The 13,024-nt window shown below is 35.9% G+C and overlaps 1 protein-coding gene across 1 annotated transcript; it reads left to right on the top strand.

Moving 5' to 3' along the window:
- On the top strand, positions 3,577-3,987 carry LOC109821955 (zinc finger protein 5-like). Its single transcript, XM_020388110.1, has one exon. It carries the CDS (start codon positions 3,577-3,579, stop codon positions 3,985-3,987), a length of 411 nt encoding a protein of 136 aa, XP_020243699.1.

The raw sequence follows: 13,024 nt of genomic DNA, 5'->3' as shown, positions 1-13,024 counted from the left end.
ATTCCATTCTTTCATAATTTATTTTAATGAAAATAGCTTATAACTTCTTAATTACATGCAACTAATGCAAGCTGTGCTAACAGCACTATGGTATAGATGACACATTCATTTGGATATCCAACAAAGAAAGAAAAAGAAAGAGAAAAATATGTTTAATATAGAAAAGAGAAAATATAATTACAAATCTAGAAGAAATTTGAAATATTGCAATTTTATCCATTACCAAACAGTGCAAATTTAGGATTGATATTTGAACTGAGAAGTAAGATTTAAAATTGGACTGCTCTGTTATCATCTTAAAGTCCCTTATATTACATCAAATTGGACCTCAACCTGCTCCGTTACCATCTTAAAATCCCTTGCATCGCATTAAATTAGTCCTTTACGTCGCAGTAAATTGGACTGCTCCAGACTTCGTTTTTATCAAAGTCTAGACGCAAAACTACTAGTCATGACCTTGTTCAAAAACTCTATAACTTGATGATGCCATAGAATCCTTTAATTCATCACTAATGACAATTGTAGCAAATTCCAATACAAAAGCATGAAAGTCACCAGCTCATGATCAAACACACTCATATCTGCACAACAACTCCTAAATAGCATATTCCAGGTGACAGCAAACCTAGGGATGCTTGCAATGCGAAGAGCATTTCATCAAACAGTTGTAACCAGCCAGTGTTAAAATCCAGAGTGTCGCCACGTGGCAACCAGCTAGGTATAGAGAACGTGTGCAAGGAATACCGAGAATGCCCCTGTAAAACACTGTAGATCATATCGAGCACTCCAAGGGGCGGCAGCAAGGGTGCGTGACAATAGAAAATAAGATATAACATGTTAATAAAATGATTTTTATTTTTATTAAACACAAAGTTTATCTCGATCGGTTTATTTTTTAAAATCCACTCACTTTTAAAATCAGTACTGAATTAATTTTAAATCAACTTTTAGTTATATTGACGTGCGATCTAAATTTGAGGCCAAAAGTTGTTATATTTAGTGTTTCAATTCAGTGGCTATATATAGTTTGGTTTAAAAATAATGTAATATAATTATTTTGAGTTTCAGAGTGACTTTAAAAGTAGGTGGGTATAAAATTAATAAATCAAGATAAAAACTTTGGATTTATAAATAAAAAAAATTATAAGAAAAGGGAGGGTTTATTGTGAGGAAGGGCTCTCTCTTGTGGACTTTTTGGAAGTATATTTGGGGGAAGTAGGGAAAAGGACAGAGTGAAAACGCCAAGTGATTTCCACGAGCCCATGCAAACTCAACCTCCGATATTTTCAGGAAAACGACTCCTACGTTTTTAAATTTTGGAGGTTGTACTTGTAAATTACTTGTATGCCCTCGATCTCTTACAAGGTCAATTTTAGTAGTTAGATTAATGATGGTTTTAATTTTAATTTGAAGCTTTCTTTCTAAGCAAGTTCTTATGAGTTGTATAGTTGTAGATTTACAAGTTAAATTATTGTTTTGCAAACTTTTTTTTTAATATGAAGTAAAGTTATGAGGTGAAATTTCTACTTCGATTCGATAAAACAAAACATAATGTGATTTTTATTTATCGTAAATGAACTGGATTTCGATGAAGAAATAAAATACATTAAGTAATACGCGAGATGAGTAGAAGGAGAAGGAGCCCAAAAGAATCAATAGGTGTTATTGTGTTAATATCTTCACTACTCAACTTGATACACAATTAGTGAGAATGTCTTAAGGATAACTAATTTTCGTAGCCCACATCAACTTCAACAGTTGAACACTCTAGCATTTGTATATACTTAGGGGTGTTCAAAAAGCCCGCCGGCCCGGGCCCGGCCCGGAGCCCGGCCCGGAAACCCGGGCCCAGCCCGGAGCCCGGCCCGGAAACCCGGGCCAAGTCCGGGCTCCGGGCCGGGCCGCCTTTTTGGTGCCCGGCCCGGAATAGTGTTTTTTATTTATTTATTTTATTTTTTATATGTACTATATATGTATATATAATATATTTTTATATATGTATAATATATGTATATATATAATATATGTATATATAATATATTTCTATATATGTATAATATGTGTGTGTATATATACTCTCTCTTATATATGTATAATGTATGTATGTATATATATACTCTTTCTTATACTATACATGTATATATAAGTATACTCTCTTTTATATATGTATACTCTCTCTTATATAAGTATATATAGGTATACACTCTCTTATATATGTATAATATGTGTGTGTGTATATATATATACTCTCTCTCTTAGTATATATGTATATATAAGTATACTCTCTCTTATATATGTACTAGTTTGATTGAAGTTATAGATTATAAATATATATAATATATTTACATATAATATATGTATATATAATATATATAATATATGTATATATAATATATAGTTACATAATAATTTATAAGTATATACTAATACATAATTATATAAAATATAATAAATTTAAACTAATTTTTAGCATTTTTTATCAAAAAAAAAAGAAAAAAAAAATTAAAAAAAATTCGGGCCGACCCGGAGCCCGGCCCGGTTGGGCCCGGGTTCGGGCTCCGGTTTTGCCCGGCCCAGGCCCGGATTTCCGGGCCGGACCGGCCCGGATGGACAGGCCTAATATACTTGTCAATTAGGCTGACAAGTTAACTTGTATTTGAATCGTGACAATTGCTGGTCTACATCCCTAGCTAGATGCTAATCTGATCCTTACCCGAGTCCAAATTTGAGTTTTTATTATTTTTTAAATGTACAAAAGTACTTAAATCCTTTTCCTTTATAATGAGGTTATAACCGTAGTACATATAATTAGTAAATAAAAGTGAAAGTAGCCATAGAGCTTTAGTTGAAGTTAGTTTCTAAGAACTACGGAGAGGGATTGCACTTTGGTTCTTAAGCTTTTGCCCTAGGTTATATGGGACATATCGGCGACAAGGTTGTTGCTGTCATTGCACAAGGTTAGTTTTTTATTTGTCCCCTTATTAGTGCCTCGTTAATATATAGTAGAAGCTTTTGCATGTATATATTGACCGAAAAGATAGGAAAGCGTTCAAGACATGTTTGAATATAAAATTATAACCTCCGCGCTCATCAGATGTTTTGGTGTAGTGGCATGCATGATATCTGACATGATACCAGAGCTAGCAATTCATGTTCGAAATTTACTAACCAAAAATTTTCAAAAGAGATATTTATAAAAGAAAGAAGATATCCCCCTCACCATAACTTAATTTAGTTTGGATGTAGCAGCGCAAACTCTCATAATAACTTTATAGCTTTGGTGCAGCGACATGGTAATTTTTGCACACCAATCCCACGCAACCTTGGTTAAAGAAATCTAGGGCAAAGACATTTTGGTCATTTACAAACTAAAAGATTAAATTAGCGCAAATGTAAAACATTAACTAATCTACAGTTATTTAATATGAAGCTGGCTATGTACCTTAGCTGTATCTAACACATCCACTAATATATAAAAACACTATACGCTCTTTGTTTGCCAGTTGAATTAAGCTCCTTTCATCATCTTCCTCCTCGTTGAAACTCTTAACCCTAGACCAAAACCGGAACCGATCGATGAACGCTGATCGATCAAGCTCTAAAGAGACTGCAGATCAGGCTAGCAATCAAGAAAACCAAAACAGTACTTCTCCTCTCAAAGCCGCTGTAACGAAATCCTATGATTGTATCTTCTGCAAGAGAGGATTCTCCAACGCTCAGGCCCTCGGCGGCCACATGAACATACACCGCAAAGATCGGGCCAGGCCCAATAAGCCCATTAACAAGGCCCCACTCGCCCTCATGGACTATGTTCCGATGTGTATCAAAGAGCTGGCTTTGTTCGTTGAGAGGCCGAGCAGTCAAAGTGTCGACGATCGGGCTTCGAGTGGTCCTGTGCCGGTGGTGGAGGAATTGGACCTTGAGCTCCGGTTAGGGCCCGAGAGGTCCAATATTCACGATTCGATGAGGCTTAGAGAATTTCTCTGAGGGTCGTAAGTTTGATTGCTTCTTATAGTATTTTGTGTGTTGACATATGTTTAACTTTGTGTTAATTAACTATATATATGCATGGTTTTAGTTCTTGGCCAATTTGTGGATATTAATTTGGTATTGAATGATGATAACTATATCTATATGGTAAATAATCAGAATGATTTTGAGCTTTTCAGTGGTTTAAAAAAAATCAGACCTTGTTGAGAAGAAGCTTTGTTTCTTGATTACGTTATATATATTGATTATACCAACTAACTTAGGGTGAAAATATTAAAGCGTACAAATCATGTTCATCTTATTAGTTTCTACCAGTTATAACTACTCAGCTATAGACAATATATACCCATACTTCTCTTCCCTCAAAAGAAACAAGAAGTCTATGCTCTTTCATTAGATAATATCTTGAGATATGTGGACTAAGAGATCTTGAGGAACATTAACTCTTTAATTTCTTCCTTTTTGATATTAATTGTGAGTTTCAAGTTGATAACCATCAATCAGCTCATTAATATATACATGAGCTAGAAACTACAGAAGAAATACCCTCATAAATAATATATCAATATTACGATTCCTCAATATGTTTCATGATCATTCTACATATATTAGGTTCACAAGCACTGAAACACATGCTGCAACTTAACTACAGTTAGCTAGGTTAAAATTTTAGAATAATTCTAGGGCTAGCTAGAATTTAATTTGTGGATCCTTCACTATGTTATGTTATCTGCTCAACCCAATGAGATCAGGTCTCATAACAACTTTCCTTCTTATCTAACTGCAGCTCTTAAGTCCTGACCATCATATCATGTATAAACCACTTAGTGCAACAACTAACAGAACAAGCAAAAATGCACACAAGAATTTAAAGTTTAGCATTACAAATCTATTAAAAAACAAAAACAAAAACACCATGTTTGTTTTTCTATCTCATTGACTACTGGTCAGAAACTGATCATTCAGAGCATTTTATAGTCATTTGTAGTGTGAATATTGTGATGCATGCATGCAGTAAGAATTGTGAGAAATTAAACCATATATGTATATATTAAGGCTTTATCAAGACTGTTGATATGATCTCCAATTCATATATTTATCTTTGGTCTGAAAAAATTGTTTATTTTGTTATGGTAAGATGTCAATGACTATAGCTAGTTAGACATTTGCGTACTGCGAGCTAGCATATATAAGTTTTTCGCATGTGATATGAACTTAGAAAAGAGCAAATGAATGCAAGCCTTGCATGAGAATATGATAGGCTAGTGCACATCCTACAAATCTTGATTTTGTTGTATTTTGTTTTCTGAAATTAACTAGCATAAATTTATTAATTAATAATGTTGTTAAAGCTCTGTTTAGCAATTACTAGTACAACCATGATTATGTTTTTTTAAAAGAATTTTTTGTATTTAATCAGCTCGTCCTAATACCTAGATGTGTTACGTAATTTAAATGCATACATAACGACATAGTATTATTAATCTGATTAGATTAATAATTGAGAACTACTACGTACTAATTTTTCACTTCGTTTCCTTATCTCATAACGTAATGATTTTAAATTAAGTAACTCATCATGCAGGCTTTAAAAAAAAGTTCCAGTTTTTTTGTCAATGTTTAATTTATCTTCTTCTATAAGCCCGTACATCTATTAGAACTGAGTTTATGTTTAAATTCTGCAAGAGATTAATTATATATATCACGTATAGGGTCTCATAAATATGGAGAATCTTTCAGTACTTCACTGAGCTTTTTTCTTCTTATGTTAACTGAGTTATTGAAACCTGTAACAATCTCAGGATGTTACATATTTGCATGCTTTGGACGTGAAGACATTTACAAACTCGCAAGTACACAATCTAGCTATACATAACTGGTCCCCTATATATAGTACGTTTTCGTAGGTATGAACACTCTTCAGCGTGGCATTTTCCTTTATTATTAGACAAATCATAAGAAACTAATTTCAAACTTAATTAGGAACCTGCTGACTGAATATATAGCGAAATTGTATATAGCCTTCTAAAAGAGTGGAGATCAGACCAATTGGCGTTGTGTATTTGGAGTTATAACTTCTACTTTCTCTATCTTATCAATTTCATATATATAAGAAATATGGGTATGCTTGGTACCAAGTACAAATTTTATGCTTGGTAGTGAGGTGACATAATCCCCTCCACTCATTTAAATGGGGGACCACATTCATATGGGTTGAGGGGTGCAGGAGGATATGCAACTATTTGAATGAGAGTTCCTTTGTGTAGAGTGTTGTGTTCTTCAAATTCCATCAAAGTGGTATCAGAGCAAAGTTCGATCTAGCCGGGCCAATCGAAGGTGCTCGTGTACGAGATGGCGAACATGATCCAGCCACAGATTCCGAAGCTGATGAAGACCAATTACGACAACTGGAGTATCCAGATGAAAGTCTTGCTCGGCTCGCAAGACTTGTGGGATCTCGTAGAGAATGGCTACACTGAACCGGAGTCACCTGCAGCAGAAGCAACTCTCACCGCCACTCAGAAGAGTGAGTTGAAGGAGGTCAGAAAAAGAGACAAAAAAGCTTTGTTCCTAATATTCCAAGGCGTAGATGAATCTGCGTTTGAGAAGATTTCCAATGCCCTGTCCTCTAAAGAAGCATGGGAGATTTTACAAAAATCCTATCAAGGTGCGGAAAGAGCCAAAAAGGTACGCCTCCAAGCATTAAGAGTTGAATTTGAAAATTTGAAGATGAAAGCTACAGAATCAATATCGGATTATTTTAGTAGAGTTCAGACAATAACAAATCAAATGAAGAGAAATGGAGAAGCAATTAATGATGTAAGAATTATGGAGAAGATACTTAGGACTTTAGACTCTAAATTCAAATATATTATTCCGGCAATACAAGAGTCTAAAGATCTTTCCGAAGTATCTATTGATGAGCTGCAAGGTTCTCTGCAAGCTTATGAACAAGATATAAACATTAGTTCAAATCAAGCGGAGAATCTAGAACAAGCCTTGCAGAGTAAGATGACTATCAAAGAAGATAGTCGAAGAGGACGTGGAGGCTACAGAGGCAGAGGCTCATTTCGAGGTGGCTCAAACTTCCAGCAAGGTCGTAGGAGACAGTACCAAGGAGGCCATGAAAATCAAGATCGAAATAGAGATCGTGAACGATCATTCGATCGAGGACGAGGTCGTGGCACACGAGGACGAGGACAAGGAAGAAGTTACCATGAGGACAGATCTCAGCCACAGTGTTACAAATGTAAGAGATACGGTCATCTCAGCTACGAATGTTGGGAGAAATCAAATCAAGTGGCAGAAAGAAGCAACTTTGTAGAAAGGGAGCAGGCAGACACTTCAACAGTCCTGTTGACGTACCAGGAGAGCGAAAGCAAGAATAAAGATATCTGGTATCTAGATTCAGGTGCCAGTAACCACATGTGCGGCATCAAGGAGTTCTTTACCGAGCTGAACGAGATGGTACAAGGAGATGTCACTTTTGGAGATCAGTCAAAGATTCCAGTAAAAGGCAAGGGAAATATAATGATCCAGACAAAGACGGGCGAGAACAGGTACATCTCTGATGTCTACTATGTTCCAGCATTACGAAATAATATTTTGAGCCTAGGCCAGCTCCTTGAAAGAGGCTATGATATACATCTAAAAGACCTTGCCCTCACTATTAAAAATAAAAATGAAGTTATTGCAAAGGTGAACATGTCTAGAAATAGACTGTTTACCTTAAATATTCATGCTGACCCTGTCAAGTGCTTGAAGTCAATCATAAAAGACGAGACTTGGCTCTGGCATCTACGATTCGGGCATCTCGCTTTCAGTGGCCTGAATCTTCTATGGAAGGAGAAAATGGTAAAAGGATTGCCGCAAATCAACCATCCGAACCAGCTATGTGAAGGCTGTATGAAGGGCAAACAACATAGAAGAAGTTTCGAAGTTGGAAAGTCAAGAAGAGCAACAGAGTTGCTACAATTGGTCCACACAGATATTGCAGGACCATTTGAAGTCATCTCTCTTGGAGGAAACAGGTATTTTCTCACATTTATTGATGATTATAGCAGAAAAACTTGGGTTTATTTCCTGAAGGAGAAATCCGAAGCTCTGGAGAAATTCAAAGAATTCAAGGAGATGGTAGAAAAGCAAAGTGGGTACCACATCAAAGTGCTCCGATCAGATCGAGGTGGAGAATACACTTCGAAGGCATTCAACAATTTCAACAAGCAGTACGGGATAATTCATCAACTCACTGCCGCCTACACACCACAGCAGAATGGCATAGCAGAGCGGAAGAATCGTACCATTCTTGATATGGTCAGAAGCATGTTGAAGAGCAAGTACCTGCCAAAGACTTACTGGGCTGAAGCCGTGGACTGTGCAGTTTACCTCCTCAACAGATGTCCGACAAAGAGCGTCAAGTTCAAGACACCATTGGAGATGTGGAGCAACATCAAGCCAAGTGTCAACCACCTGAAGGTGTTTGGGTGTATTGCATATGCACACATCCCGGAGCAGAAAAGAAAGAAGTTGGACGATCGAGGAGAAAAGTGCATATTCGTTGGGTACGAGAGGAGGACAAAAGCATACAAGCTCTACAATCCAGTTACAAAGAAGATGATCATTTCAAGAGACGTGGAGTTCGATGAAGAAGATTATTGGAAATGGACCGATGAAGATAAAAATATTAAAGGTATGTTCTTTGAAGATAATGATGATGACTTGCAGGAGGTTGGAAGACCAGAACAAAGTCCACCTAATAGTCCAGCTCCATCAACCCCAACATCAACGCCGACATCATCCAGCTCAAGTGAAGGAAGCTCTTCAGGGGGAGCAACAAGGAGGATGAGAAGCCTAAGAGATCTGTACGACGATACAGAGCCTGTCGAGATGATGGATGACTACACACTATTCTGCTTGTTTGCAGAATGTGATCCGGTCAGCTATGAAGAAGCTGCTCAAGAAGATAAGTGGAGAAAAGCCATGGATGACGAGATCGAGGCAATCAAGAGAAATGACACATGGGAGCTCACTACCTTACCTGAAGGCCATAAACCAATCGGAGTAAAGTGGGTGTACAAGACAAAGACAAATCAAGATGGCGGAATCGAGAAGTACAAGGCCAGGCTTGTTGCAAAAGGCTATAGTCAGCGAGAAGGAGTTGACTATGAAGAAGTGTTCGCACCAGTCGCGAGGACACAACAACTTTCCTTCTTATCTAACTGCAGCTCTTAAGTCCTGACCATCATATCATGTATAAACCACTTAGTGCAACAACTAACAGAACAAGCAAAAATGCACACAAGAATTTAAAGTTTAGCATTACAAATCTATTAAAAAACAAAAACAAAAACACCATGTTTGTTTTTCTATCTCATTGACTACTGGTCAGAAACTGATCATTCAGAGCATTTTATAGTCATTTGTAGTGTGAATATTGTGATGCATGCATGCAGTAAGAATTGTGAGAAATTAAACCATATATGTATATATTAAGGCTTTATCAAGACTGTTGATATGATCTCCAATTCATATATTTATCTTTGGTCTGAAAAAATTGTTTATTTTGTTATGGTAAGATGTCAATGACTATAGCTAGTTAGACATTTGCGTACTGCGAGCTAGCATATATAAGTTTTTCGCATGTGATATGAACTTAGAAAAGAGCAAATGAATGCAAGCCTTGCATGAGAATATGATAGGCTAGTGCACATCCTACAAATCTTGATTTTGTTGTATTTTGTTTTCTGAAATTAACTAGCATAAATTTATTAATTAATAATGTTGTTAAAGCTCTGTTTAGCAATTACTAGTACAACCATGATTATGTTTTTTTAAAAGAATTTTTTGTATTTAATCAGCTCGTCCTAATACCTAGATGTGTTACGTAATTTAAATGCATACATAACGACATAGTATTATTAATCTGATTAGATTAATAATTGAGAACTACTACGTACTAATTTTTCACTTCGTTTCCTTATCTCATAACGTAATGATTTTAAATTAAGTAACTCATCATGCAGGCTTTAAAAAAAAGTTCCAGTTTTTTTGTCAATGTTTAATTTATCTTCTTCTATAAGCCCGTACATCTATTAGAACTGAGTTTATGTTTAAATTCTGCAAGAGATTAATTATATATATCACGTATAGGGTCTCATAAATATGGAGAATCTTTCAGTACTTCACTGAGCTTTTTTCTTCTTATGTTAACTGAGTTATTGAAACCTGTAACAATCTCAGGATGTTACATATTTGCATGCTTTGGACGTGAAGACATTTACAAACTCGCAAGTACACAATCTAGCTATACATAACTGGTCCCCTATATATAGTACGTTTTCGTAGGTATGAACACTCTTCAGCGTGGCATTTTCCTTTATTATTAGACAAATCATAAGAAACTAATTTCAAACTTAATTAGGAACCTGCTGACTGAATATATAGCGAAATTGTATATAGCCTTCTAAAAGAGTGGAGATCAGACCAATTGGCGTTGTGTATTTGGAGTTATAACTTCTACTTTCTCTATCTTATCAATTTCATATATATAAGAAATATGGGTATGCTTGGTACCAAGTACAAATTTTATGCTTGGTAGTGAGGTGACATAATCCCCTCCACTCATTTAAATGGGGGACCACATTCATATGGGTTGAGGGGTGCAGGAGGATATGCAACTATTTGAATGAGTGGAGCGGATTGTGCCACATCACTACCAAGCATATTTTTTTGTGCTTGGTACCAAGCATACCCATTTTTTGAGGAGTGCAGGAGGATATGCACTTTGAAATTCTTGGATGTCTTTGTTTTGAACATTAACTAGCTAATAAGAATTCCTAGCCAACAACACCAATTTTTTCCTGTAAGAATGATTAGGTTTGTATTCATAAGTGAATAGGCTTTAAGTAAGTTCCTCCTAATAAAAAAACTCCTCTCGAAACACAACCAAAACTCCTATACATAGAAACACATTTTAAGGTTATTGTTATTCAATATCCAAAAATTATAATTTTACTAATTTATTGAAGAAACACTTAGAAGTTTGAGATTTATTCTCAGGCATTGGTAATTGAGCAAAATTAATCACTAGAAAAATAGGGGGGACAAGTGAGGTGTCCCCCTCCTATTGGATAATGAGTTGATCATCATTAATGATGGTCAACTCATTATCCAATAGGAGGTGGACACCTCACTTGTCCCACATATTGGTCCTATATTTTGGATCCCTGTAGCAAATCTCTAATCATTAAAGTAGAAATCCGAATGCAGGAATAAATAGACCTGAAAATATTTTTATTTTCACGGTTGTTATTATTATTCACAGCAAAAGAAGGCGACTTCATAATTATGTACTGGGCTGAACTGCCACCAGAGCACTCGTCGGCTTAAGCAAAAAAGCTTTCGGCCCGATCTCCGGAAGCAATACACCACACATTAGTGGGCTTAATGTGTAATGTTCATTTACTGGGCTGGACGAGGCCACTAGAAAAAAGCATAGCCCGAGAATTGTGGGCCGAATCAAGCTGCTTTACAACATATTATATCAATAAGCCCTCAGCTGTGCCCACAGAAGGCCGACTTTTAGTGGGCTTTTGCCTAATTAAAAATATATCGGGCCCTTCTTCATAATAACAGTATGTCCTAGCAAATGTGCTCACACAAAAAGTCGTCGGATAAACTCTTTTTTTTTTTAGTTAAAATTTTATTTGTTAACATTTGTCGGATAACTTTTAAGGATTCAGATCATACAGCTGTTAGGTTTGTTTTGTTAATCCAAACAAAGCACATGCAAACCATCAACATTAGCATTAACGTGCACAGAGGATGTTGGATTTTAGGGATATCATCTCGTTTAGCAAAATAAGCTATCGACAAATAGAAATAGGGAGTATTTTAACAATATTTAACTTTGGGACATCGCACGTAACGTAGAGGGGATTTTATTTACCACTCTCCACCGACGTTCGGCGTCTGAAAGATTTTTTGCTTTCAAAATGGGAGAGACGGCGACAAATATATAAATTGTTGATAGCGCGACCGCCCTCGGGCTTTTGTTCCCATGTTTCTCTCAAGCGGCAACTACCCCAAAATTAATGGGCCCTGTTCAACAATTTCCACACAGCTTGGGCATTTCTCAACTACCTAGTGTTCTTTTTGTGGCCACATGAGAGCGAATTCCTCCCTTGTGCATCAATTATTTTCAACTAAACTCGGAAACTGCAAAGGAAATACATTTTTAACAAATAAAATTACACATTTTCAAACGAAGGATTTGAGCGGTAATAAGTAGGCTAAATGGTAGTTGTATACCTTAGTGTTTTACTTTTGCAGCACTCAAATACCCTAAGTTGCAAAACATAGCAGGGAAATAACTTTAGTTGGTAGCCATTTGAATGTCAAATGGACAATAACGCCCCTCCTTTGGAAACCACCCCACACAATAAAGTAGTAAATAATACAATGATTGAGGGTGAAAAGCATTTAATTTGGTCACATGCCTAGCACGGGGGAATGTTTCAGTAAATATTCTCATGGCTAGTTAAAAAGAATGTATCAACTTGTAAAATTTTCTCAACTTAGACTATTTATTTGATAGGTTTTATAACTTGGGGTATTTACGTGCTACAAGAGTGAACTATTTATTTAATACATTCAACATTTATTAATAAATAATACATTCAACATTTATTAATATAGTTTTTGCACAACAAACCAAACACCGACAAATATGCATGGGGAATACTCCAGCAGAAAACATATGAAAATTTCTTGAATTCCTTCCATTCGCGGTGCAATTTCTTTAAGAGTTTTGCTACATGGACGTAAAATATGATACTAACATGAGGAACAAGTGATGTGTGCCCCTCCTATTGCATAATAAGTTTGCCATCATTAATGATGAACAACTTATTATGCAATAGAACGTGAACACCTCAACTGTCCCTCCTGTTGGTACTATATTTAGAATTTTTTACTTCTTTCTTTAAATTCTTGCCAAGAGATGGGATGAATTTTTTTTCGGTGGGCCCATAAA

The sequence above is a fragment of the Asparagus officinalis genome, chromosome 8 (genome assembly GCF_001876935.1).
Source record: "Asparagus officinalis chromosome 8, Aspof.V1, whole genome shotgun sequence".
Classification (NCBI taxonomy): domain Eukaryota; kingdom Viridiplantae; phylum Streptophyta; class Magnoliopsida; order Asparagales; family Asparagaceae; genus Asparagus; species Asparagus officinalis.
The sequence above is the reverse complement of the archived record's forward strand: the minus strand, read 5'-3'. Positions and strand labels throughout refer to the sequence as shown.